Raw genomic sequence first — 26,556 nt, 5'->3', positions numbered from 1 at the left:
CGTCCCAGGTCAAGCCATTCTCCTGCCTCAGCCTCTTGAGTAGGTAGCTGGGATTACAGGCATGCGCCACCGCTCCCAGCTAATTATTTTGTATTTTTAGTAGAGATGGGGTTTCACCATGTTGGCCAGGCGGGTCTCGATCTCCTGACCTCAAGTGATCCGCCTGCCTTGACCTCCCAAAGTGTTAGGATTACAGGCGTGAGCCACTGCGCCCAGCTGGGTATTATTTTTAAAGGCATGGGTACAGAATGGGCCAGTGATTCTCAGCCTTTTCCGTTGAACCTGTTTTTAACTTGTCTTGGGTCCTCAGCTTGCAAAGGCTTCCTGTGGTGCCATAGCTTGGGAGTTCCCTGGGGCCATAAGGAAGGGCTTGGTCAAGTCTACTGGTCACATTCTGTCAGGTTGGGCTTCAAGATGGACCTCCTTGGAATGCTTGCAAGAAACTAGTTTTTTTTCTCTTGGAACAGCTAAACCTTTCAGGTTGACACAGCTGAAGGAGTGTGAGTTAGGAGAGTCGTTATAAGCTTGAGCTGTGGATCCTGGGTTGGGCCTTATTTACCTACCACTTACTACCTGTGTAACTTTAGGCAAATTGTTTAACTTTTCTCTGCTTCGGTTTCCTCATCTGTGAAGGAGGGAAGTAGTAATACTGATCTCATAGGGTTGTTGGAATGATATTCCATGTTCAGTACTGGCATAGTAAGTACTCCATAAGCATTTCGTGTATCTGAATCTTAATAACATAGCTGAGGTGCGGGGGCTTTTCAAGCAACATGGAAAACTTCTTATCTTTGAGAGGCTCTGGAATTCATGCTGTGGATGGTAGGAACTGGTGAAACAGTTTGTCTTGGGGAGTAGGTGCCTGGGTGGAGTGCATCCGTAAGTGTGAAAGGACCTCGGGTCCAGCACATGGAAATAAGATGGTGCCTCCTGTTACCTGCTCATCCCACCTGTTGCGCTAGTGGGTGGAGGGGGGCATAAAACGTGCTTCATTTTGAAGGCGTGGGACAGAAGCTAGGGTGGTAATAGTTTGTGATACTCCCTCGAGGTAGTGAAGAGCTACATGCCAGGCTGGCAGCTGGGCCAAGCCACTTCTGGAGGTAGCGTGAGACTGCTGATGGCCCTGTTGCTCAGGCTGGTGTGCAGTGGCTCCGTCATAGCTCACTACAGCCTCACTGTATGACCCAGGCTGGGCTTGCACTCCTGGCCTCAACAGATGTCTTCCTAAAGATTGGTTAATAAATCAGTTTTTAAAAATAGAGAAAAAATAAAGAGATCCTCCTGCCTCAGCCTCCCAAAGTGCTGAGATAACAGGTGTGAGCCACCGCACCTGCCTGACCACAGAACTTTTGAGAAGCATCTTGAGATCCTGTGGAATTTTCTCTGGGAAACGGTCCAGTGGGCTCTGGATTTGAGGATGAATTGAAAATTGCTGAAGGAATTTGGAGAATTGGTTGCTTTTTATTGAGCACCTATAATGTACGAGCCACTTTTTTTTTTTTTTTTTTTTTTTTTTTTTTGAGATGGAGTCTTGCTCTCACCCAGGCTGGAGTGCAATGGCATATTCTCGGCTCACTGCAAGCTCTGCCTCCCAGGTTCAGGCAGTTCTCCTGCCTCAGCCTCCCCAGCAGCTGGGACTACAGGCGTGCACCACCATGCTCAGCTAATTTTTGCATTTTTAGTAGAGATGGGTTTCACCATGTTGATCAGGCTGGTCTTGAACTCCTGACCTCAGTGATTTGCCTGGCTCTGCCACCCAAAGTGCTGGGATTACAGGCGTGAACCCCCATGCCCAGCCTGTAGCCACTTTAGGAACTTTATTAGATAGGTATTTGACCCCATTTTGCAGAGTCGGGGGTGAGGCACACAGAAGTTAGGTAACTCAGACAGCTAGAAAATGAGAGCCACAATGCACCAAACCTGCAAAGGACCATCCTCATACCCACCATCTTTAGAACATTCTATTTGCTTAGGAGGCCATATATCTTCTCAGATGGAAGCCAGTGGCCTTCTGTCGCCCAGGCTGGAGTGCAGTGGCGCGATCTCTGCTCACTGCAAGTTCCGCCTCCCGGGTTCAAGCGATTCTCCTGCCTCAGCCTCCCGAGCCAGTGGCCTTTTTAGCATTTTGTATTGGTGGGTATTTATCTAAGCAACCCCTGTAAATACCATAGGCAGAGAAGGAAGGGAGGGAGCAAGAATTGAGGAAAAAAGGGAAAAGAGAGGGCCGGGTGTGGTGGCTCGCGCCTGTAATCCCAGCACTTTGGGAGGCTGAGGCTGGCTGATCACTTGAGGTCAGGAGTTCGAGACCAGCCTGGCCAACATGGCAAAACCCTGTCTTTCCTAAAAATACAAAAATTAGCCAGGTGTGGTGGTGGGCGCCTGTATTCCCAGCTACTCGAGAGGCTAAGGAAGGGAGAATTGCTTGAACCCAGGAGGCAGGAGGCAGAGGTTGCAGTGAGCTGAGATCGCACCACTGTACTCCAGCCTGGGCAACAGAGGGAGACTCCATCTCAAAAAAAAAAAAAAGGAAAAGAGACAGTGCTGTGAGATCAAGGAGAGCCTGGCCCGCTCTTGTAGACCTGTCGGAAGTGATTGGGCCTATTTTAGCCCACAGAACCCTCAGGTGTTCTTCATGAAACCTTCAGGGAGGGAGTGTCCTTGTAAAGATGGTCGTAACCTGAGGCTTGAAATGCTTGGAAAGCTTAGAAGTAACGGGCTGAGCAGGTACCGAGAAGCCGAAAGGATATCCTCTCCTTGCATTGATTTTGATTTCCGTTTGTGTGACTTCCTAACTCCACGTTCAGAATCCAGCACAGGGTGATGTAGAACAAGTCATTGAGGTTTTCCAAGTCCCAGATAGCTATGAGAATCCTGTCGTTGCTTCTGTTCTCTAGACTGGCTGACTGTGCCTCCTTCCTTTCCCGCCCTTCTATTTCCTGCCTTTGGCTGTTTGTGGTTGGAAGGAGAGGAAAGAGAGAAAAGGAGCCGGAACACACAGCCATGGTGAGGTTTGGGCTTATCTGGGAGTTCTGTTCTCCTCCCTTCCTTCTGGAGTTTGGATCAATGAAGCTTGAATGGCCCCCAGCAGTTCACAGAAACGGGCATTTCTCTGTGAAATTATTACAGTGACAGAATAGAAAAATAATTTATAAGTAAAGTACATCAAAGGTTTTCCGTGGCGTTTTGCTTACATTTCTGTGTCTATGGGATTGCCAAACACAAAGAAAGTCACGGCCGGGTGTGGTGGCTCACGCCTGTAATCCCAGCACTTTGGGAGGCCGAGGCGGGCGGATCACGAGGTCAGGAGATCCAGACCATCCTGGTTAACACGGTGAAACCCGTCTCTACTAGAAATACAGAAAAAAAAAACCCGGCCGTGGTGGCGGGCGCCTGTAGTCCCAGCTACTTGGGAGGCTGAGGCAGGAGAATGGCGTGAACCTGGGAGGCAGAGCTTGCAGTGAGCCAAGATTGCACCACTGCCCTCCATCCTGGGCAACAGTGAGACTCTGTCTCAAAAAAATGATAATAAAGTAAAAATAAAAAATACAAAAATTAGCTGGGTGTTGGTGGTTGGCTTGTGCCTATAGTCCCAGCTATTTGGGAGGCTGAGACTGTAGAATTGCTTAAGCCTAGAAAGTGTAGGCTGCGGCCGGGTGCAGTGGCTCACACCTGTAATCCCAGCACTTTGAGAGGCTGAAGTCGGTGGGATCACCTGAGGTCAGGAGTTCGAGACCAGCCTTGCCAACGTGGCGAAACCCCCATCTCTACTAAAAATACGAAAAATTACCTTGGTGTCGTGGCGGCCGCCTGTAATCCCAGTTACTTGGGAAGCTGAGGCAAGAGAATCACTTGAACCCAGGAGAGAGAGGTTGCAGTGAGCCAGGATCGCGCCACTGCACTCCAGCCTGGGCAACAGAGCAAGAGTCCGTCTCAAAAAAAAAAAGAAAAAAAAAAGGGAGGTTGCTGTGAGCTGAGTTTGCACCACTGCACTCCAGCCTGGACAGCAGAGTGAGACCCTATCACATACCAGGCACAGTGGCTCACGCCTGTCATCCCAGCACTTTTGGAGGCCAAGGCGGTCAGATCACTTGAGGTCAGGAGTTTGAGACCAGCCTGGCCAACATGGTGAAACTGTGTCTCTACTGAAATTACAAAAATTAGCCGGGCATGGTGGCACACACCTGTATCCCAGCTACTTGGGGGGCTGAGGCAGGAGAATTGCTTGAACACAGAGGGTGGAGGTTGCAGTGAGCTGACATCCAGCCACTGCACTCCAGCTTGGGAGACAGAGCAAGACTCTGTCTTCCAAAAAAAAAAAAAAAAAAAACCCTTTCACGCACAAGAAAAATCCCAATAAGCAAATAATTAAAATTAATAATAGGCTGGATGCAGTGGCTCACATATAATTAAAATTAATAATAGGCTGGATGCAGTGGCTCACATATAATTAAAATTAATAATAGGCTGGATGCAGTGGCTCACATCTGTAATCTCAGTACGGCACTGGCTCACATCTGCAATCTCAGTACTGCAGTGGTGCACATCTGCAATCTCAGTACTATGGGAGGCCAAGGTGGGCCGATCACTTGAGCCCAGGAGTTCGAGACCAGCGTGGGCAACATAGCAAAACCCCATCTCCACAAAAAATACAAAAACTAGCCAGGTGTGGTGTGCGCCTATAGTCCCAGTTGCTCAGGAGGCTGTGGTGGGAGGATTACTAGAGCCTAGGAAGTGGAGGCTGCAGTGAGCTGAGATTATGCCACTGCACCCCTGCCTGGGTGACAGAACAAGACCCTGTCTCAAAAAAAAAAAAAAAAAATGCCGGGCGCCCTGGCTCACACCTCTAAACCCAGCACTTTCGGAGGCAGAGGCAAGTGGATCTCTGGAGCTCAGGAGTTCAAGACCAGCCTGGGCAACATGGTGAAACCCTGTCTCTACAAAAAATACAAAAATTAACTGGGCATGGTAGTGCATGCCTGTAGTCCCAGCGACTTGGGAGGCTGAGGTGAAAGAATGGCTTGAGCCCAGGAAGTGGAGGTTTCAGTGAGCCAAGATCATGCCACTGCACTCCAGCCTGGGCCACAGAGCCAGACCCTATCTCAGAAAACAAAAACAAAACCGCAGCCTGGGCAGTAAAGCAAGACGCTGTCTCTATAAAAAAAAATTTCAAAATCAGCTGGGTGAAGGGCCGGGCACAGTGGCTCACGCCTGTAATCCCAGCACTTTGGGAGGCCGAGGTGGATGGATCACGAGGTCAGGAGTTGGAGACCAGCCTGGCCAAGATGGTGAAACCTTGTCTCTACTAAAAATACAAAAATTAGCCGGGTGTGGTGGCGCGGGCCTGTAGTCCCAGCTACTTGGGAGGCTGAGGCAGGAGAGTTGCTTGAACCCGGGAGGTGGAGGTTGCCATGAGCCAAGATTGCTCCAGTGCACTCCAGCCTGGGTGACAAGAATGTGACTCCGTCTCAAAAAAAAAAATCAGCTGGGTGCAATGCCACCCGCACCTTTAGTCCCAGCTACTCAGAAGGCTGAGGTGGGAGAATATCTTGAGCCCAGGAGTTTAAGACTGCGGTGAGCTGTGATCACACTACTGCACTCCAGCTTGGACAACAGAGTTAGACCCTGTCTCTAAAAAGAAATAACAAAATCACGTGCTCAGGAGACTAAGGTGAGAGGATCGCTGGACCCAGGAGTTTGAGATGAGCCTGGGCCACATAGGGAGACTCCTGTCTCAAAAAACAAAGCCAAGGCCAGGCATGGTGGCTCACGCCTGTAATACTAGCACTTTGGGAGGCCAAGGCAGATGGATAACTTGAGCTCAGGAATTCGAGACTGGCTTGGGCAACATGGCGAAATCCCGTTACTACAAAAAATTAGTTGGGCGTGGTGATGCATGCCTGTAGGCCCAGCTACTCAGGGGGCTGAGGTAAGAGGATGGCTTCAGCCCGGGAGGTAGAGGTTGCACTCAGCTGAGGTCTGCACTCCCGCCTGGGTGACAGAGCCAGACCACCCTGTCGCAAGACAACAACAAAGCCAAAAACTCACAAAACTCATTTGGATTTTAGGTTTTTTGAGACAAGGTCTCGCTCTTTTACCCAGGCTGGAATGCAGTGGCATGATCACGACTCACGGTAGCCTTGACTTCCTGGGCTCAGGCGATTCTCCCACCTCAGCTTCTCGAGAAGCTGGGACTAACAGACATGGACCACCTTGCCTGGCTAATGGTTTTTTTTGTTTGTTTGTTTGTTTTTGAGACGGAGTCTCGCTCTCCTGACCTCATGATCCACCCGCCTCGGCCTCCCAAAGTGCTGGGATTACAGGTGTGAGCCATGTGCCCGGCCTGTTTTTTGTTTTTTTAGGAGATTGGGTCTCACTTTATTGCCCAGGCTGGTCTTGAACTACTGGCCTCAATCAGTCCTCCTGCCTTGGCCTCCCAAAGTGCTGGGATTACAGACGTAAACCACTGTGCCCAGTCATTTTTTTTTTTCAAACTTATTTATTTTTTCTTAAGAGTCAAGGTCTTGCTCTGTCCCCCAGGCTGAAGTGCGTTGACGCGATCATGGCTCACTGTACTCACAAACTCCTGGGCTCAAGCGATCTCTCACCTCAGCCTCCCAAGTAGCTGCAACTGCAGGTGTGCACCACTATGCCTGGCTAATTTTTTTTTTTTTTTTTTTTGAGACAGAGTCCTGCTCTGTCGCCCAGGCTGGAGTGCAGTGGCGCGATCTCGGCTCACCGCAAGCTCTGCCTCCCGGGTTCATGCCATTCTCCTGCCTCAGCCTCCCTAGCAGCTGGGACTACAGGTGCCCGCCACCACGCCCGGCTAATTTTTTGTATCTTTAGTAGAGACGGGGTTTCACCGTGTTAGCCAGGATGGTCTCGATCTCCTGACCTCGTGATCCACCTGCCTCGGCCTCCCAAAGTGCTGGGATTACAGGCGTGACCCACCGCGCCTGTCCAACCTGGCTATTTTTTACATAATTTTTGTAGTGATGAGGTCTTGGCTGTGTTGCCTACGCTGGCCTCAAAATCCTGCTCTTAAGTGATCCTCCCACCTCAGCCTCCTAAAGTTCTAGGATTACAGGTGTGAGGCACCGCGCCCAACAAAATTCATTTTCTTTTTTTTGTTTGTTTGACACAGAGTCTTGCTCTGTTGCCCAGGCTGGAGTGCAGTGGCGTGATCATGGCTCCCTGTAGCCTTGACCTCCCAGGCTCAAGCCATCCCCCTACCTGAGTGTCCCGAGTAGCTGGGACTACAGAAGTGTGCCACCACGCCCAGCTAATTTTTTAAGTTTTTTGCAGTGACAGCCATGTTGCCCGGGTTGGTCTTGAACTCCTGAGCTCCAGGGATCCACCTGCCTCAGCTTCCCTAAGTGCTGCGGTTAGAGATGTGAGCAACCGTGCCCAGCTAAAACTCATTCTCTATGGAGAATGTTTACTAGTTATTATTAGAGAGTTGTTTATTACTTCTTCAGGAAACCATAATGTGAAAAATCCAATGAAAATAGTTTGCTGTTTTGGGTGCTTAGCTGAGTGGGAGTTAAAGGTTTGCATTCCTAATTAGAAACTTTGTGGCCGGGTGCAGTGGCCCACACCTGTAATCAATCCCAGCACTTTGGGAGGCCGAGGCGGGTGGATCACTAGGTCAGGAGATCGAGACCATCCTGGCTAACATGGTAAAACCCCGTCTCTATTAAAAATACAAAAAAAATTAGCCAGGCATGGTGGCGGGCGCCTGTAGTCCCAGCTACTCGGGAGGCTGAGGCAGGAGAATGACGTGAACCCGGGAGGCGGAGCTTGTACTGAGTCGAGATTGTACCACTGCACGCCAGCCTGGGGGACAGAGCGAGACTCCGTCGTGGTGTCTCACACCTATGATCCCAAAACTTGGGGAAGCCGAAATCCTAACAATCCCGGGAGTTCACCAGTCTGGGCAACGTGGTGAAACCCCATCTCTACAAAAAATACAAAAATTAGCCGGGCGTGGTGGCGTGTGCCTGTATTTGAAGCTATTCGGGAGTCTGGGTGGGAGGCTTGCTTGAGGCTGAGGCTGCAGTTAGCTATGATCATGCCACTGCACTCCAGCTTACGTGACACAGCGAGACCCTGACTCTTTTTTTTCTTTTTAAAGAAACTTTGACTCTTGTTTGAATTTACTCATTTTGTTTGACTGTGTTCATTTATTTTCCTTGAGTTTTAGAATCTCAGCATAGAAGAAATCCATTCTGAACTATGGTATGTAGGGCCACCATACACACTCGTGTCTTAGGAATTTTAAGCGTTTGTAATATGTTCTTTCTCTGGATCCTCAGTGTGTTATCAGATGTTGAGTGTTTTAACCCTTTATTTCCCCAAACATTCTTTTTTTTTTAATGACCTGTTTGCTTCATAGCGAACAGTCTAGTTTCTGTTTTATTTACGATCTTGGGAATTGATTTTTAAGCAGTTAGCCCCTTAGTTTTTCAGTTCAGCTTCTTGGTTATTTTACCTTTTAGCTGTCAGAGATAAAATTGAGATCACCTATCTTAGATTTAAAAAGATACCAGAGGCCAGGCACTGTGGCTCATCCCTGTAATCCCAACACTTTGGAAGGTTGAGGCTGAAGGATTGCTTGAGCCCAGGTGTTTGAGACTAGCCTGGGCAACATAGTGAAACCCCATCTCTACAAAATATTTAAAAATTACCCAGGTATGGTTGAGCGTGCCTGTAGTCCCAGCTACTCAGGAGGCTGAAGTGGGAGGATTACTTGAGCCTGGGAGGTCAAGGCTGCAGTGAGCTGTGATCGTGCCACTGCACTCCAGCTTGAGCGACACAGCGAGACTCTGTCCCAACAACAACGAAAACCACAACAATAAAGAGATAGTTTTTCTTCTTCGGAATTATACATTCTAGATGTGAAGAGAAAAAATGTGTGAGCTCAGTGCAGACACAAGCTCTCTCCACCTTCTGGAACAGCAGCAGGGACCCATGAAAAACAAGAGCTTGCTACATTTCCTGAGGTTGAAAAGTAGATGCAGGCCAGGCACAGTAGCTCACACCTGTAATCCCAGCACTTTGGGAGGCTGAGGTGGGTGGATCACCTGAGATCAGGAGTTTGAGACCAGCCTGGCCAACATGGTGAAACCCTGTCTCTACTAAAAATACAAAAAAAAAAAAAAAAAAAAAAATTAGCTGGTCATGGTGGTGGGAGCCTGTAATCCTAGCTACTCAGGAGGCTGAGACGGGAGAATCGCTTGAACCCGGGAGGCAGAGGTTGCAGTAAGCAGAGATCACGCCACTACACTCCAGCCTGGGCGACACAGTGAGATTTGGTCTCAAAAAAAAAAAAAAAAAAAAAAAAAACATGCAACAGAACCTTGAGGCTTACACTGCTCTGTAAATGGGGTAGCGACAGAACATATTTGGAGAATGCAGTGAAAGCCCCCGTCGTTGATCAAGTATGAGAGCACGTCCTGACCAGCCTAGTCTCCTGGCCTCCTCATCCTTCCCTGGGGCTGTAGTGATGGGCATCTTTCTTCCCAGGGGATGTTTCAGCTTCCAAATGTGATGTTGGTATGCTGTGAAGAGAAGGGGTTATTTTTTCTAGAGGTTTTTTTTTGCTGATTAAATCTTGACTAAATGTGTATGAGGCATGCATGAAAGCTCCATTTCGGCCAGGCACAGTGGTGGGCTCCTGTAGTCCCAGCTACTCAGGAGTTTGTGGTGAGAGGATCACTTGAGCCCCGGAGGTCGAGACCAGCCTGGGTAACATAGTGAGATCCCAACTCTAAAAAAAATAAAAATAAAATCTGCATTTCATTTCCAGTGTAGTACATCATTAAATAACAGCCTGCTCTGTTTTTTCCAGGGGTGAGCCCCTCCAGACTCCGAATAGGAGATCAAGAGTTTGATTCATTGCCTGCTTTACTGGAATTCTACAAAATACACTATTTGGACACTACAACGTTGATAGAACCAGTTTCCAGATCCAGGCAGGGTAGTGGAGTGATTCTCAGGCAGGAGGAGGCGGAGTATGTGCGAGCCCTCTTTGACTTTAATGGGAATGATGAGGAAGATCTTCCCTTTAAGAAAGGAGACATCTTGAGAATCCGGGACAAGCCTGAAGAGCAGTGGTGGAATGCGGAGGACAGCGAAGGCAAGAGAGGGATGATTCCAGTCCCTTACGTCGAGAAGTATAGACCTGCCTCCGCCTCAGTATCGGCTCTGATTGGAGGTAACCAGGAGGGTTCCCACCCACAGCCACTGGGTGGGCCGGAGCCTGGGCCCTATGCCCAACCCAGCGTCAACACTCCGCTCCCTAACCTCCAGAATGGGCCCATATATGCCAGGGTTATCCAGAAGCGAGTCCCCAATGCCTACGACAAGACAGCCTTGGCTTTGGAGGTACATAATGTGCACAATGTAGAAAGAAGAGATCTGCTGCAGGGTCTCCTCTCGGTCCTCTTAGAGCTTTGTAGCAATGCTGACTACAGCATTGGGATGTTGTAGATGGCAAGCCGCTAAGCACTGATGTTGGCATTGAATGTTGGGTTTTCTCTTCTTCTTAGAAAACCTGTTTGGGAATGAGTAAGCTTAAAACTGTATAACTGAATGTTCTTAATTGATCTACTAAACACACTTGGATTACTTTAATAACACCACCTGAATTCACAGGAATTAACCTCAAATGTTTTTCCTCATCTACATCCTCATCTGTTTCTTGCTTTCTGTTTGTCGTTGTCTAAAAGAAGGTGGGTTCAGATGGATTTGAGTGTAATAAGTGGTCTCTATCAAAGCACTTAAATGGAATTTTCCCGCAAAAACTTGTTTTTGCTTCGGGGGACTTGAAGTTCCTTACCACTAATTCTGTTCATTGAGTAGAATCCGGGAGGAAATAGGCCTAGTAGAGGTTTGAAGAGATGCACACCCAGAAGTCCTCATTCCGAGGAGTGGCAGGTGCACGGGTCTTTCTAAATCATTCAAAAAGCCAGTTCTTCCTCAGGAATTAACTTTTGCCTTTACTGATGAAATATCTTTGGTAGCCCACTTCCTCCTGGCCAGCCATTACATGGTGTTAATTCCTTTATTCCTCTCTTCCGCGCTCACACCTTGGTCTCCTACCTCCTTCCTTTCTTCTTCCTTCCTCCCTCTCTCCCTTCCTTTCTTTTCAGAAGAACTGATGGTTCAGTGTAAAAGCTAGTACAGGCTGGGCACAGTGGCTCACACTTGTAATCCTAGTGCTCTGGGAGGCTAAGGCAGGAAGACCACTTGAGACCAGGTGTTCAAGACCAGTCTGGGAAACATAGACCTCAGCTTTTTTTAACAAAAAGTGAAAAAAAAAAATCACCAGGCGTGGTGGCATGCACCTGCAGTCCTGGCTTGAATGAGAAATGGAATGTATGTTGTCAGAGTTATCACTGCCTCTTGTTCCCATTCCCTGTTTGGAGGAAAATAGATTTCTACCCTCAGGTCTTCCTGTGAGTTCAGATGACAGTAACATCTGGCATGGTGCTGTGTGTATGATGGATCTTACTCTTTTTTATTTTCTTTTTTTTTTTCCTCTCTGCTTTTTTTAATTTTTATCTGGCCTTACTGAGTCACTAGATGTAACTCTTGACATTTATTACAGACTTTATTAGCACTGGGTTGAAGTAAGTATGAAAACATGGAACAAAGGCTGGGTGTGTGGCTCATACCTGTAATCCCAGCACCTTGGGAGGCCGAGGTGGGCAGATCACTTGAGCTCAGGAGTTGGAGACCGGCCTAGGCAACATGGCAAAACACCATCTCTACAAAAAATTAGCTGGGCATGGTGGCACGTGCCTGTGGTCCCAGCTACTTGGGAGGCTGAGGAGGGAGGATCACCTGAGCCTGAAAGGTCATGGCTGAAGTGAGCTGAGATCATGACACTGCACTCCAGCCTGGGCGACAGGGTGAGACTCTGTCTCAAAAAAAGAAAAAGAAAAAAAGCCATGGAACAAGCCAGCTGACCCAGGAGAAACCAGTTATAATGTGAATTTTGCTTCTATTTGCATTTCCTTTCTCAGAGATTTAATCATGCCTGCCTTAATTAGAGGCTTTACTGCTCAAAAAAATGGTTGAGCTTCTCTACCTGCTGTGAAACACAAATCTCATTAAATAAAGATTTGAGTAGAAAACTAGTTTATGATTTTAGTAAGTTTTCCTTTTTGATTTGGGTATTGGGATTTTTTGGATTTTTTTTTGTTGTTGTTGTTCTTTTTGAGACGAAATCTCTCTCCATCGCCCAGGCTGGGGTGCAGTGGCGCGATCTTGGCTCACTGCAACCTCCGCCTCCCAGGTTCAAGTGATTCCCCTGCCTCAGTCTCCTGAGTAGTTGGGATTACAGGCATACCCCATTGTGCCTGGCTAATTTTTGTATTTTTAGTAGAGACAGGGTTTCACCTTGTTGGCCAGGCTGGTCTCAAACTCCTGACCTCAGGTGATCCACCCGCCTCAGCCTCCCAAAGTGCTGGGATTACAGGTGTGAGCTGTCATGCCTGGCCAATTTCTAGAAATGTCTTTATGTTGAGCTAAAACATATGTACTATGTGTAGTCACCACTCATCAAGGGTATGGGGAGCTTAGCTTCAGGCATTATCAGTTGAGCTAGAAATCTTTGTGACTCACACCAGAACCAGGGTAAGGCCTATCTCCCAGGATTCTATGGGATGTTTTTTCTGTTCATGTGGATAGTTAAATCTCAAACACTGGCAGCTTTCCACCAGTACTACCCATGCCAGTTTCAGTCCATCTCTGATGCAGGTGAATTGTTAAGGCTGAATTGTCCTCATTTGTTTCCATCAATTTGAAAGACTGCCGATGGGCCCTAGATACACTACCTGTTACTTAGATCAGGGGTCTGCAGACCTTTTCTGTAAAGGTTTTTGAGGGCCTTAAATTCTGTGTCCCAACTCTGCCATTGTAGCAAGAAAGAAATCATAGATAAAACAACAGATGAGCTTGCTGTGTTCCAATAAAGCTGCAAAAACAACAGGCTGATGTTTGGCCAGGTGCTGTGACTTATGCCTGTAATCCCAGCACTTTTGGAGGCTGAGGTGGGAGGATCGCTTGAGTCCAGGTGTTTGAAACCAGCCTGGGCAACATGGTGAGATCCGGTCTCTACAAAAAATGTTTTTAAAAATTAGCCAGGTGATCTAAAAAAAAAAAAAAAAAAACCATACATGCCGGGTGCGGTGGCTAACGCCTGTAATCTCAGCACTTTGGAAGGCTGAGGCGGGCAGATCACCTGAGATCAGGAGTTTGAGACCAGCCTGACCGATATGATGAAACCCTGTCTGTACTAAAAATACAAAAATTAGCCAGGCGTGGTGGTGGGCGCCTGTAATTCCAGCTACTTGGGAGGCTAAGACAGGAGAATCACTTGAACCCGGGAGGCAGAGATTTCAGTGAGCTGAGATCGTGCCATAGCACTTCAGCCTGGGCAACAAGAGTGAAACTCCATCTCAAAAAAAAAAAAAAAAAAAAAGGCTAGGCGTGGTGGTGTGCACCTGTGGTCTCAGCTGCTTGGGAGGCTGAGGTAGGAAAACTGCTTGAGCCCAGGAGGTTGGAAGAGAAGGCTCCTGTGCTGCCTCTCTGTACTTGCTCTTCCCTGGTTTTGTGTGTATGAATTTGTGTGTGCTTCCTGCCCTGAGCTCACTGAAAGCAAGTCTGGATCAAGGCATGTTAGCAGTCACTGATGTGCTGCTGGTTGGTAGTAGGGACCTAGAAAAGCAGTCACCTGGGTTTGCGCCAGCAAAGAAAACCAGTCTGTGATGTCCCCTGTGTAGTGAATTCCAAACATTGATACCATTTGGGTTCTGATTTTGTTCTCATTATCTCTGGAACGCATTGATCAGCTGGGTAATCTTTTGTTCCTGGACCAATTCTAGATCTGATTGCACCAGGATCGATTAGCCTTGAAAACGACACAGAGCTAGGGAATAGCCAGTGTTTGTTACGTTCCTTGGGAGCAAAGAAACTGTAGTAACCACATTCAGTCTTCTTTACGAATGACTCCATGATACAGCCGGGACTTGCTTCCTAAAAAAGTGAAGATGAAAGGATGCTTGTTATATTTTAGTCAACTTTTCTAGGTGTTTTGTGGATTGTGGTTCTTTAGGATATAGTCTTAAGTCCACCATTCTACTTGATAGCAAACTCTGTTTAAATACCTCAATCTTATATTGTCTTTGTTCTTCTTCTTCTTCTTTTTTTTTTTTTTTTGAGACAGAGTCTCGCTTTGTTGCCCAGGCTGGAGTGCAGTGGTGCGATCTCGGCTCACTGCAAGCTCTGCCTCCCGGGCTCACGCCATTCTCCTGCCTCAGCCCCCCGAGTAGCTGGGACTACAGGCGCCTGCCACCACGCCTGGCTAATTTTTTGTATTTTTAGTAGAGATGAGGTTTCACCGTGTTAGCCAGGATGGTCTCGACCTCCTGACCTTGTGATCCACCCGCCTTCGCCTCCCAAAGTGCTGGGATTACAGGCGTGAGCCACCGCGCCTGGCCTTTTTTTTTTTTTTAAGACAAGGTCTCACTGTGTCACCCAGGCTGGAGTACAGTGGCGTGATCTCACTCTGCCTCCTGGGTTCAAGTGATTCTCCTGCCTCAACCTCCTGGGTAGCTGGGATTACAGGCATCCACCACCACGCCTGGCTAATTTTTTTATTTTTAGTAGAGATGGGATTTCGCCACATTGGCCAGGCTAGTCTCGAACTCCTGGCCTCAAGCGATCCGCCTGCCTCAGCCTCCCAAAGTGCTGGGATTATAGGCATGAGCCACCCCGCCTGGCCTATGTTGTCTTTATTCTTAAGCATTCAGAGTGCAGTCCCAAATCCCATCCCACAGAGCTGTAAGAAGCTCCTAAGGATGTGTTACAGGATCAGGAGGCTGAGGACCAGCCTGGACAGTAAAACAGTTCCTCTGTGGTGAGACTCGTCAGTCTCTTTCCTGTAGTGAGGTCTCCCTCTTGGAAAGAAAGGTTAACTACCTTGTAGTACTTCAAGTCCTGTATGAAGTCTTTGTTGTTCATTGGTAATTCATATTAGGATTTTTCTTTCCTATTTATAACTTGAATTTTGAAATCAGTAGTGTTAGAACTACTGTTATTACTACATTCACTGATTAGTACATTCCTTTGTATTGTCAGATTGTAACAGTTCCGGGGCAAGCACTCGGTTTCACCTTTGTATTTGAAGTAGTACACCCTAGTCTGGTCAACATGGTGAAACCCATCATTACAAGAATTAGCCGAGTGTGGTGCACATGCCTGTAATCCCAGATACTCTAGTGACTGAGATGGGAGGATGGCTTGAGCCTGGGAGGTCAAGGCTGGAGTGAGCTATGATTGCGCCACTGCAGTCCAGCCTAGGCGACAGAGTGAGACTCTGCCTCAAAAAAAGCTAGTACACCAAGTTTCTTTTTTTTTTTTCTTTTGTATTTTTAGTAGAGATGGGGTTTCACTGTGTTAGCCAGGATGGTCTCGATCTCCTGACCTCGTGACCCACTCCCCTCTGCCTCCCAAAGTGCTGAGATTACAGGTGTGAGCCACCGCCCCTGTATGATACCCCTCACCTGTATGATACCCCTGTATGATACCCCTCACCTTCCCTGATCTGATCTTTGGGAATTATGCTTTAGTGAATTAACAGGTGGAAGCACAGTTCTGACTTTGTTTCTGAATTAGAGGAAGAACTGCATTTACTGGAGCAAAATGTTCTTAGAATACCCCACCCCCTCCGGCCTTCTTCCTTTGCCCCCCTCCAGCCAGAGTCAGCAGCCACTCCTTCCTCCAAACTGTTAAAGACCTAAGGCCACATGTGGCACCACGGGAAGACCTGGTCTCTAAATATCATCATAGTGCCTTTGGGACCTCAGGAGCATTTTCATGTGCTCTAAACGTTTCAGGAGAAAGGCCCCAAAAAGCACAAAGGGTTAATTTGTTTGTTTGTTCGTTTGTTTGTTTTGAGACGGAGTCTCGCTCTGTCGCCCAGGCTGGAGTGCAGTGGCGTGATCTCGGCTCACTGCAAGCTCCGCCTCCAGGGTTCACGCTATTCTCCTGCCTCAGCCTCCCTAGCAGCTGGGACTACAGGCGCCTGCTACCACGCCCGGTTAATTTTTTTGTATTTTTAGTAGAGACGGGGTTTCACCATGTTAGCCAGGATGGTCTCGATCTGCTGACCTTGTGATCCACCCACCTCGGCCTCCCAAAGTGCTGGGATTACAGGCATGAGCCACAGCGCCCGGCCATAGGGTTAATTTTAACAAGGTCTTCCTTGAGGTATTTTTACTTCAAGGCCATGTTGGTCAGGTTAATTAGCCCAATTGATTGCTTACAAATTTTCTTTATCTGTTTAAAAATCATAATCAGGCTGGGTGTGGTGGCTCATGCCTGTAATCCCAGCACTTTGGGAGGCCGAGGCGGGCGGATCACGAGGTCAGAAGATGGAGACCATCCTGGCTAATACTGTGAAATCCCATCTCTACTAAAAAAAAAAAAAAATACAAAAAATTAGCTGGACATGGTGGCGGGCATCCGCAGTCCCAGCTACTCGGGACAGAGCGAGACTCTGTCTCAAAAAATAATACTAATAATCAGAATCACCCCAGGTGCAGTGGTTCATGCCTGTAATCCCAGCACTTTGGGAGGTCGAGGTGGGTGAACTCTTCACCTGAGGTCAGGAGTTCGAGACCAGCCTGACCAGCATTTTGAAACTCCATTTCTATGAAAAATACAAAATTAGCCAGGCGTAGGGGCACACGCCTGTAATCCCAGCTACTTGGGAGGCTGAGGCAGGGGAATCACTTGAACCCGGGAGGTGGAGGTTGCAGTGAGCTGAGATTGCGCCACTGCACTCCAGCCTGGGCAACAAAAGCGAAACTCTGGCTTTAAAAAAAAAATCATTTGAGTTATGGCATAGCCATTATCTCATCTCTGTATATTTGAACCTGTGTGCCAAAAACCTAATCATCTGTAAAGAAAAGATTCGTGTTTTTGGTTGTTTTTCTCTTTTTTTTTTTTTTTTGAGATCAGGCTTTGCTCTGTTCCCCAAGCAAGGTGCCCAGTTGTAGCTCACTGCAGCCCCAAACTCCTGGGCTTGTGATCCCTCTACCTCAGCCTCCCAAGTAGCTGGGACTACAGGCACATTCCACTGTACCTGGCTAATTTTGTACTTTTAATTTTGTAGAAATGGAGTCTTGCTTTGTAACCTAGACTGATCTTAAACTTCTGGCTTCAGGCAATCTTCCTCCTGCTTGGGCCTCCCAAAGCACTGGGATTATAGGTGTGAACCACTGCGTCTGGCCTCTTTTTTTTTTTTTTTTTAAGAGAGACAGAGTTTCACTGTGCTGCTGAGGAAGGCCTCAAACTCCTGGGCTCAGCTGGGCAAGGTGGCCCATGCCTATAATCCCAGCACTTTGGGAGGCCGAGTCGGACAAATCACTTGAAGTCAGGAGTTGCATACCAGCCTGTCCAATGTGATGAAACCTGGTCTCCACTAAAAATACAAAAATTAACTGAGCATGGTGGCGGGCGCCTATAATCCCAGGTCCTTGGGAGCCTAAGGCACAAGAATCCAGGAGGCGGAGTTTGCAATGAGACAAGATTGTGCCACTGCACTCCAGCCTGGGTGAGAGATCAATACACTGTCTCAAAAAGAAAAAAAAAAACCCTGGACTCAAGGGTTCCTCTCCCCTCAGTCTCCCAAGTAGCTGGGACTACAGGTGCAGACCAGCGCACCTGGTGTAAAAAAAAAAGTTTTAGATTTTGGCATGGTTTTCCTCTGCAGGGTAGATCCAAGAGAATCTGGCTGGGCACGGTGGCTCACACCTGTAATCCCAGCACTTTGGGAGGCCAGGGTGGGCGGATCACCTGAGGTCAGGAGTTGGAGACCAGCCTGGCCAACATGGTGAAACCCCATCTCTACTAAAAATGCGAAAAAATTAGCCGGACGTGGTGGCGTGTGCCGGTAATCCCAGCTACTCAGGAGGCTGAGGCAGGAGAATCGCTTGAACCCGGGAGGCGGAGGTTGCAGTGAGCTGAGATCACGCCACTGTACTCTAGCCGGGGCAGCAGAGTGAGACACTGTCTCAAAAAAAAAAAAAAAAAAAAAAAGATCTGATATGGTCCAAAGGTCTAATTTACACATAGTTCCTTTCCCCAATAACATCTTGCCTCATAGAAATCCCTACTCATTTATCCCTTAGAAGTCTGAAAGAAGGCCTGGCACGGTGGCTCACACCTATAATCCCAGCACATTGGGAGGCCGAGGCAGGCAGATCACGAAGTCAGGAGATCGAGACCATCCTGCCCACCATGGTGAAACCCCATCTCTACTAAAAATACAAAAATCATCTGGGCGTGGTGGCAGGCTCCTGTAGTCCCAGCTACTTGGGAGGCTGAGTCAGGAGAATCATTTGAATCCTGGAGGCGGAGGTTACGGTGAGCCAGCATCGTACCACTGCACTCCAGCCTGGGCGACAAGAACAAAAATTCCATTAAAAAAAAAAAAAGTCTGAAAGAAAAGATCTGGAGGCACATCAGCAGGTTTTGCCCCACATTTTGAGAAATTGGTATGGTTCTGTGTTAACAGCAAGGGGTGGGGCTGGTCCACTTTTCAACCTACCCTTCACCTCTTAGAGCTCTGTGGGATGTGATTTGAGACTGCAGTTTGAATGCTTAAGAATAAAGACAATATAGGCTGGGCGCGGTGGCTGATACCTGTAATTCCAGCACTTTGGGAAGCCGAGGTGGGCGGATCATGAGGTCAGGAGATTGAGACAAGCCTGCCCAGCATGGTGAGACCCCGTCTCTACTAAAAATACGAAAAAAGTACTGGCTGGGCGTGGTGGCCTGTGCTTGTTGTCCCAGCTACTTGAGAGCCTGAGGCAGGAGAATTGCTTGAACCCGGCAGGTGGAGGTTGCAGTGAGCCAAGATAGCGTCACTACACTCCAGCCTGGGTGACAGAGTGAGACTCTCTCTCAAAAAAAAAAAAAAAAAAAGAATAAAGACAATGTAACATTGAGGTATTTATTGATTAATTTATTTATTTATTTGAGACTGAGTCTCGCTCTGTCACCCAGGCTGGAGTGCAGTGGCGCAATCTCGGCTCACTGCAAGCTCCGCCTCCTGGGTTCACACCATTCTCCTGCCTCAGCCTCCCAAGTAGCTGGGACTACAGGTGCCCGCCACCACACCTGGGTAATTTTTTGTATTTTTAGTAGAGATGGGGTTTCACCGTGTTAGTCAGGATGGTCTGGATCTCCTGACCTCATGATCTGCCGCCCTCAGCCTCCCAAAGTGCTGGGATTACAGGCGTGAGCCACCACGCCCGGCCAAGATTCTTTTTTTTTTTTTTTTTTTTTTTTGGAGACAGAATCTTGGTCTCTCCACCAGGGTTGGGGTGCAGTGGTGCACTTGGCTTGCTACAGCCTCAAACTCCCAGGCTCAAGTGATCCTTCTGCCTCAGTCTCCTGAGTAGCTGGAACTACAGGTGCATACCATGATACCTTACTAATTTTTCTTTTTTTTTTTTTTTTCAAGAGACACAGTCTTGCTATTGTTGCCTAGCCTGGCTGGGGCATGTCAGAATCCTTTTTTTTTTTTTTTTGGAGACAGTTTTGCTCTGTCGCCCAGGCTGAAGTGCAGTGGTACTATCTTGGCTCACTGCAATCTCTGCCTCCCGGGCTCAAGTGATCCTCCCATGTCAGCCTCTTGAGTAGCTGGGACCACAGGCACACACTACTATGCCTGGCTAATTTATTTATTTATTTTATTTTTTGAGACAGAGTGTAACTCTGTTGGCCAGGCTGGAGTGCAGTGGCACAGTCTCGGCTCACTGCAACCTCCGCTTCCCGGGTTCAAGCAGTTCACTGCCTCAGCCTCCCAAGTAGCTGGGATTACAGGCGCCTGCCACCACACCTGGCTAATTTTTGTATTTTAGTAGAGATGGGGTTTCACCAATTTGGCCAGGCTGGTCTTGAACTCCTGACATCGTGATTCACTCACCTCGACCTCCCAAAGTGCTGAGATTATAGGCGTGCGCCACCACGCCCAGCCAATTTTTTTATTTTTTGTAGAAATGAGGTTTCACTATGGTGCCCAGGCTGGTCTTGAACTCCTGAGCTCAAGTGATCCTCCTACCTCGCCTCCCAAAGTGCTGGGATTAAAGACGTGAGCCACAGCACCCTGCCCAGATGTGAGAAACGTTGAATTCTAAAATTGCTGGCAGGCCAGGTGTGGTGAGATCCCTGGTGACAGCAACCTGTGAGGATTGTTACCTGTGTGTAAGGATAGGCGTGCCATCATCCCTTCCTCCCCTTCCTCCACACGTGTGCTCAGCCGGCATCATCACGACACAGGCTGGGCCATCATCCCTTCCTCTCCTTCCTCCACACGTGTGCTCAGCCGGCATTGTCACGACACAGGCTGGGTTAGCTGCTTGGTTTTCTCTTTTTTTTGCAGACAGGGTCTTGTTGCCCAGGCTAGGGGGCAGCCTTGACCTCCCAGGAGGCTCAGGTGACCTCCTACCTCAGCCTCCCAAGTAACTGGGACCACAGGTGCACACCAGCATGCTTGGCCACACTTGGCTTTTTCAATTTTTTTGTAGAGACAAGGTCTCACTCTTTTGCCAGGGCTGCTCTCAAAATCATGGGCTCAAGCCATCCCCCCACCTCAGTTTCCCAAAGTGCTGGGATTCCAGGCATGAGCCACTGCGCCAAGCCTGCTGCTATTTTTTTCTCAACCTCTGTGTCTTATGTGTCTCTCTATCCCCTTCTTTCTGTCCCTCCTTTTCTCAGCATCCTATGACCCATACAGTGACTTCAGGCCTCTGTAATTTTTAGAGAGTTCTTCAGGAAACAGAGGGGCCAATAGGCAAGCTGTTCCATCTGTAAGTGAGGTCAGGCTGGGCCTGGAAGAGGCCCTGCGGCTGGACTTACGTTGGCTTTGGCCAGTAGATGTGCCTGCATACGTTTTTAGGGAACCCAGTACAACCTCAGATGCATAATTTGAAAGTTCCTGATACTGTATGAAATGCATAAATGGTGTGGAGGCTCATGCCTGTAATTAGCTGGGCATGGTGGCGTGCACCTGTAGTCCCAGCTACTCGGGAGGCTAAAGTTGGAGGATCCCATGAGCCCAAGAGTTACAGGCTGCAGTGAGCCATGATGGTGTCACTGCTCTCCAGCCTGAGTGACAGAGTGAGACCCTGTCTCAAAAACAAAAGATAAAAAGACGGCCGGGCGTGGTGGCTCACACCTGTAATCACAGCACTTTGGGAGGCCGAGGCGGGCGGATCACGAGGTCAGGAGATCGAGACCATCTTGGCTAACACGGTGAAACCCCGTCTCTACTAAACAAAATACAAAAAATTAGCTGGGCGTGGTGGCGGGCGGCTGTTGTCCCAGCTACTAGGGAGGCTGAGGCAGGAGAATGGCGTGAACCCGGGAGGCAGAGCTTGCAGTGAGCTGAGATAGCGCCCCTGCACTCCAGCCTGGGCAACAGATCGAGACTCTGTCTTAAAAAAACAAACAAACAAAAAAAAACTTTATATTTCATTTTGCAACAAGAGACATTTTATAAATAAATGCCAAAACATAAGGTTTTTTTTTGTTTTTTGAGGCAGGATCTGGCTCTGTTGCCCAGGCTGGAGTGCAGTGATGTGATCTCGGCTCACTGCAACCTCTGCCTCCTGGGCTCAAGCAGTCCTCCCACCTCAGCCTCCCGAGTAGCTGGTTCTATGAGCAGCCACCACCACACCCAGCTAATTTTTGTATTTTTTGTAGAGACGGTTTCACCATGTTGCTCAGGCTGGTCTCAAACTCCTGAGCTGAAGCAATCCATCCACCTGTGTCAGGCTCACCAAGTGCTGGGATTGCAGGCGTCAGCCACTGCGCCCGGCCATGGTTGGTTTTTTTGACCCCTCATTGGGTAATGATCAGGTAACAAGCGGCTTTGAGGGAGCAGCAAGGTCTGTCCGATGGTGGTATTTGGGGGCTGGGCAGGCAGTGGCTTGTGAAGTAGAGCTTACTGAATGAGGTGGGGGTTTTCTGGGAGCTAATTGGACCTGGAGTTTTGGCCTCTACCTGCCCATATGGGAAAAGGCTTGCCTGGGTCAGGAGGTGATAGGAACACTTGATTCTCTAGGACCAAGTGACCTATGCTTGCCATGATCGCTTTCTGCTGTGCAAGCAGTAACAGGCCAGGTCGTGTGCGAGTGGGCTGGGGGATTGTGCTGCTGCCGTATGCTAAAGCGGGGAGAAGGCGGCCAGGCACAGTGGCTCACGCCTGTAATCCCAGCACGTTGGGAGGCCAAGGCAGGTGGATCACAAGGTCAGGAGTTCGAGACCAGCCTGGCCAAGATGGTGAAACTCCATCTCTACTAAAAATACAAAAATTAGCTGGGCACGGTGGCGCGCGCCTGTAGTCCCAGCTACTCGGGAGGCTGTGGCAGGAAAATTGCTCGAACCTGGGAGGCAGAGCTTGCAGTGAGCCGAGATCACGCCACTGTCATCCAGCCTGGGTGACAGAGACTCCGTCTCAAAAAAAAAAAAAGAAAAAAAACGGAGAAAGCTGCTTCTCCTCGGACAGGGCCTGTGGAGCAGGCAGAAAGCTGAGGGTAGTGAGTACAAAGAAAGGGAATAGTAGCTAACTCACTGAAGTTGGGATTGCTCATGCAGAGACAGTTGAGATTTCCAATAATTATCACTTTCCTTTTTTAATCAAAAAGTATCATCTGGGATCCCTTTTACTTTCTGTATTCTCTGTTTTTCCACACTGCTAAAAACACTTTTCCTTCTGCCTGCATTAACCACAAGTAATCAGTCTGGTGGCTGGGGCTGGGGAGGCAGCAAATGGCCATTTCTGTAATATCCCTAGAGCAGTCACATGGGCAGGGTGTGCCTAACCAGAGAATGGAGTTGTTCAGCTTGCATTCCTAACTGGAAATAAAGTGCTCTCCTTATTCTCCTCCTGCAGGTCGGTGAGCTGGTAAAGGTTACGAAGATTAATGTGAGTGGTCAGTGGGAAGGGGAGTGTAATGGCAAACGAGGTCACTTCCCATTCACACATGTCCGTCTGCTGGATCAACAGAATCCCGATGAGGACTTCAGCTGAGTATAGTTCAACAGTTTTGCTGACAGATGGGAACAATCTTTTTTTTTTTTTTCCAACTGCCATCTATACAATTTTCTTACAGATGTCAAAAGCAGTCTAGTTTATATAAGCATTCTGTTACCTGTGATATTTTTTAGACTGAACTGCTCCATTCCTAGTCTTAATTACCATATTCAGGGTACGAACTGGAGGGCTTGTGTGTTAGCTTCTGAATTGGCAATTGGAGGCGGTAGTGGTCGTGCCTGTGTGTATCAGAAGGGATAGGTATCTTGCCTCCTTTCTCTCAGGCAGTGCAAATCACCCTGTGGAAAACCGATGGACAGGAAGGAGTGTTACACACTGCTTACCCTGATTTATTCAGTGGTTTTGTTTTCATTCTGGAACCATACTATCAAATGGCGACAGACTGTTCCCTTCCACCCCCGTGAAGTAATCATGCACCGTGTGAATAGTATCAAGCAGGATTGCTTTCATTGTATGGAGCATGACCAGCGTGTGACTCATTCTGACATTTCAGATCCTAAGAATTCTAAGAACACTACTAGAAGCATTTGTTCCCTCCTAGTCAATGCTTCATACTTTTTCTTGGGATTCTTTTAGCCCTTGACATTCTTGTCCCCCAAACCTGTAAGTAGGTGAATTCCTAAGATAAGTGTGTATTTTCATTCCAGGTGAAAAGCAGGATGTACCGAGCACTTTATTCAGTGCATAGCTTTAAGCCAATGTTGGATTCACTAAGTGGACAGCCAGTCTCCCAGCTCTCTGCCTTCCCCAAAAGGGTCGTAGTAGGTCACCCTTCTACAGCAGCTAACTAGAGTCCTAACTAATGGGATCCAGCAGGGCCATTTCTCCAGAGGGCCAGTATCCTATTAGGAGACTCTTGGAATTCTTAGGTTCTACTCAAGAGTGGAAGGACCAATGACCTCTAATATTCTGTGGAAGGTTTTGGGGCCAAATTCTGCCCTCTGCATTCTGTGCAACTTGTATAAAAGTCAAGTTAGTATTACATGAATTTGGGGTAGGGTTAGTGCTTTGAAAAAATGTTGAACCGGCTGGGCGCGGTGGCTCACGTCTGTAATCCCAGCACTTTGGGAGGCCGAGGCAGGTGGATCATGAGGTCAGGAGTTCGAGACCAGCCTGGCCAACATAGTGAAACCCCATCTCTGCTAAAGATATAAAAAATTAGCCCGGCGTGGTGGTGCACGCCTGTAATCCCAGCTACTCGGGAGGCTGAGGCAGGAGAATTGCTTCAACCTGGGAGGTGGAGGCTGCAGTGAGCTGAGATTGCACCACTGCGTTCCAGCCTGAGCGACAGGGCAAGACTCAGTCTCAAAAAAAAAAAAAAAAGGAAAAAAAAAAGAAAAAAAAATGTTGAACCAATCGTGAATTACTTATGTATTATTCATTTCTCATGGGGAGAGTAATGCTGTTGAAGAACATTACATTGTAAACTGCCTTCATTTTTGGCTCTTTTTGTTTATGTTCAGGTTTAGTTTACAAACCCATTTAAGTATGGAATGATTTATATGGGGTCAGGTGCTCCACAAAATAGACCTATGAGACCAAAAATGACTTAGGCTATTTAGACGACAGCATGAAACTTCCACGTTAGTTCTCAGTCTATAAAGGCACTTACCGGTCTCTGGTGTGGTATGACCAATAGAAACACCTTATAGTGTGCTGTGGACCTCATTTTGGAAAAATAATCTGCCTTTCTAATTGTTCCGCATAGGTTAAAATGATAAATTTACATTCTTTGAACCTATACCAGATTGTGGTGTCCGAGTGACCGGCACACTGTCTGACACACAGTCAGTGTGCACGTATTTGTCTGAGTGAATGAGGAGACCTGAGAAACCGGTGACGTGGCACAGGGAAGCCAGCTGGCCCAGGATTCCGCACATGGCCGCAAGCAGACTAACGCGTTGACGCTAATTTAATGTATTTTACCTCACACTAAGGTCATGCTTGATAAAGACGTTAAACTCAACTTGTAAAATGGTAGCCCAGTGCTATGCACAGAGTGGGTGCTCATTAGTGTTGAATGAACACATTTGTAATACTACATGTAATTCCATCTGACTGCTTTGTTAAATTTTCAGTTAGAACGTAGATACTGTAAAGTCCACACACACATTAAATCTTGTTTTCCTGAAAGTATGGCATCAAAAATACTTGTAGAAAAACCTTGTCACAACTGATTTGAATGTTCCTATTTTCTTTTCCTTTGACTTTGATATTGGCTTGTAATGTCTCTTTTCATCATATGTAATATCAGTGGAACAGGCAGCGCTACTCAAGTCCTAAGGATTCCTCAGTGATCAGTGATCCAGAGCCGTTCATGAACCACTGGGCTGGATTTGACTGTTGAGTGTGGCAGTTAATGCCCCTCAAGAAATCAAAGGATGTCTTATAAGTGTCTTCCAAAAAAAAGCAAATGCTGAAATCCTATTGGCAAAGTAAACTGAAATTGGCTGCTATATTTTATATAATCATTTCTGCAAATCCCATTTTTTGAATACTAATATTTGACATGGTTAATTCTTATTAATTTGTTGGAATTGTTTATTGTTAATAATGCAAATAGATAATTTTTAATTATCCACAAGTAACATGTCACTGTTAATGGTTTGAAATAGGTGATAAGCAAACCAATTTGAAATAAAATATAAACATGTGCCATTGTATTATAACACTATACACTTTCTTGACAGTTAAATTTAAAAAAAAAATTTTTTTGGTAGCATGTATTGTATATGTTTATAGTATATGTAGTAAATAAAAATATGGCCAAATGTTTGGCTTGGTGATCTTTTGGAAAAAAGTAATCTTTGAATATTTTTCACAAAAGAACTAAATCTTTTTTTTTTTTTGAGACAGAGTTTCGCTCTTGTGACCTAAGCTGGGGTGCAGTGATGCGATCTCGGCTCACTGCAACTTCCGCCTCCCACGTTCAAGCAATTCTCCTACCTCTGCCTCCCGAGTAGCTGGGGTTACAGGCATGCACCACCACGCCCAGCTAATTTACTGTATTTTTAGTAGAAATGGGGTTTCACCATGTTAGCCAGGCTGGTCTCAAATTCCTGACCTCGGGTGATCTGCCTGCCTCCGCCTCCTAAAGTGCTGGGATTACAGGCTTCAGCCACCACCGCGCCCAGCGAGAGGTAAATCTTTATGCTTAGGGGATAGGAGGTATGTGCCTTCAGCAGCCTGCAGTCATGTAATTAGATAAACAATTATACAAGCTCAGTGGGTGCTTATTAAAGATGGGATTAGGCCGGGTGTGGTGGCTCATGCCTGTAATCCCAGCACCTTGGGAGGCAGAGGCAAGCGGATCAGAAGGTCAGGAGTTCGAGACCAGCCTGGCCAACATAGTGAAACTCCGTCTCTACTAAAAATACTAAAATCTGGCTGGGCATGATGGCTCACGCCTGTAATCCCAGCAC

The 26,556-nt window shown here is 47.6% G+C and overlaps 1 protein-coding gene across 2 annotated transcripts in view; it reads left to right on the top strand.

Moving 5' to 3' along the window:
• Positions 1-25,905, top strand: part of CRK (CRK proto-oncogene, adaptor protein) — a 32,369-nt gene extending 6,464 nt beyond the window's left edge. The window contains exons 2-3 of one of the 2 annotated variants that reach the window (XM_003816839.7): positions 9,848-10,383; positions 22,973-25,905. In XM_003816839.7, coding sequence (XP_003816887.1) covers positions 9,848-10,383; positions 22,973-23,110 — 674 coding nt within the window. In that variant the 3' untranslated portion in view covers positions 23,111-25,905. The remainder of the gene's footprint in view (positions 1-9,847; positions 10,384-22,972) is intronic. The other variant, XM_034941220.3, reaches the window with a different exon arrangement.
• The last annotated feature ends 651 nt before the right edge of the window (positions 25,906-26,556 follow it).

This window comes from Pan paniscus, chromosome 19, assembly GCF_029289425.2.
Source record: "Pan paniscus chromosome 19, NHGRI_mPanPan1-v2.0_pri, whole genome shotgun sequence".
Taxonomy (NCBI): Eukaryota; Metazoa; Chordata; class Mammalia; order Primates; family Hominidae; genus Pan; species Pan paniscus.
Note: the sequence above shows the minus strand (reverse complement) of the source record. Positions and strands in the feature narration are given on the sequence as shown.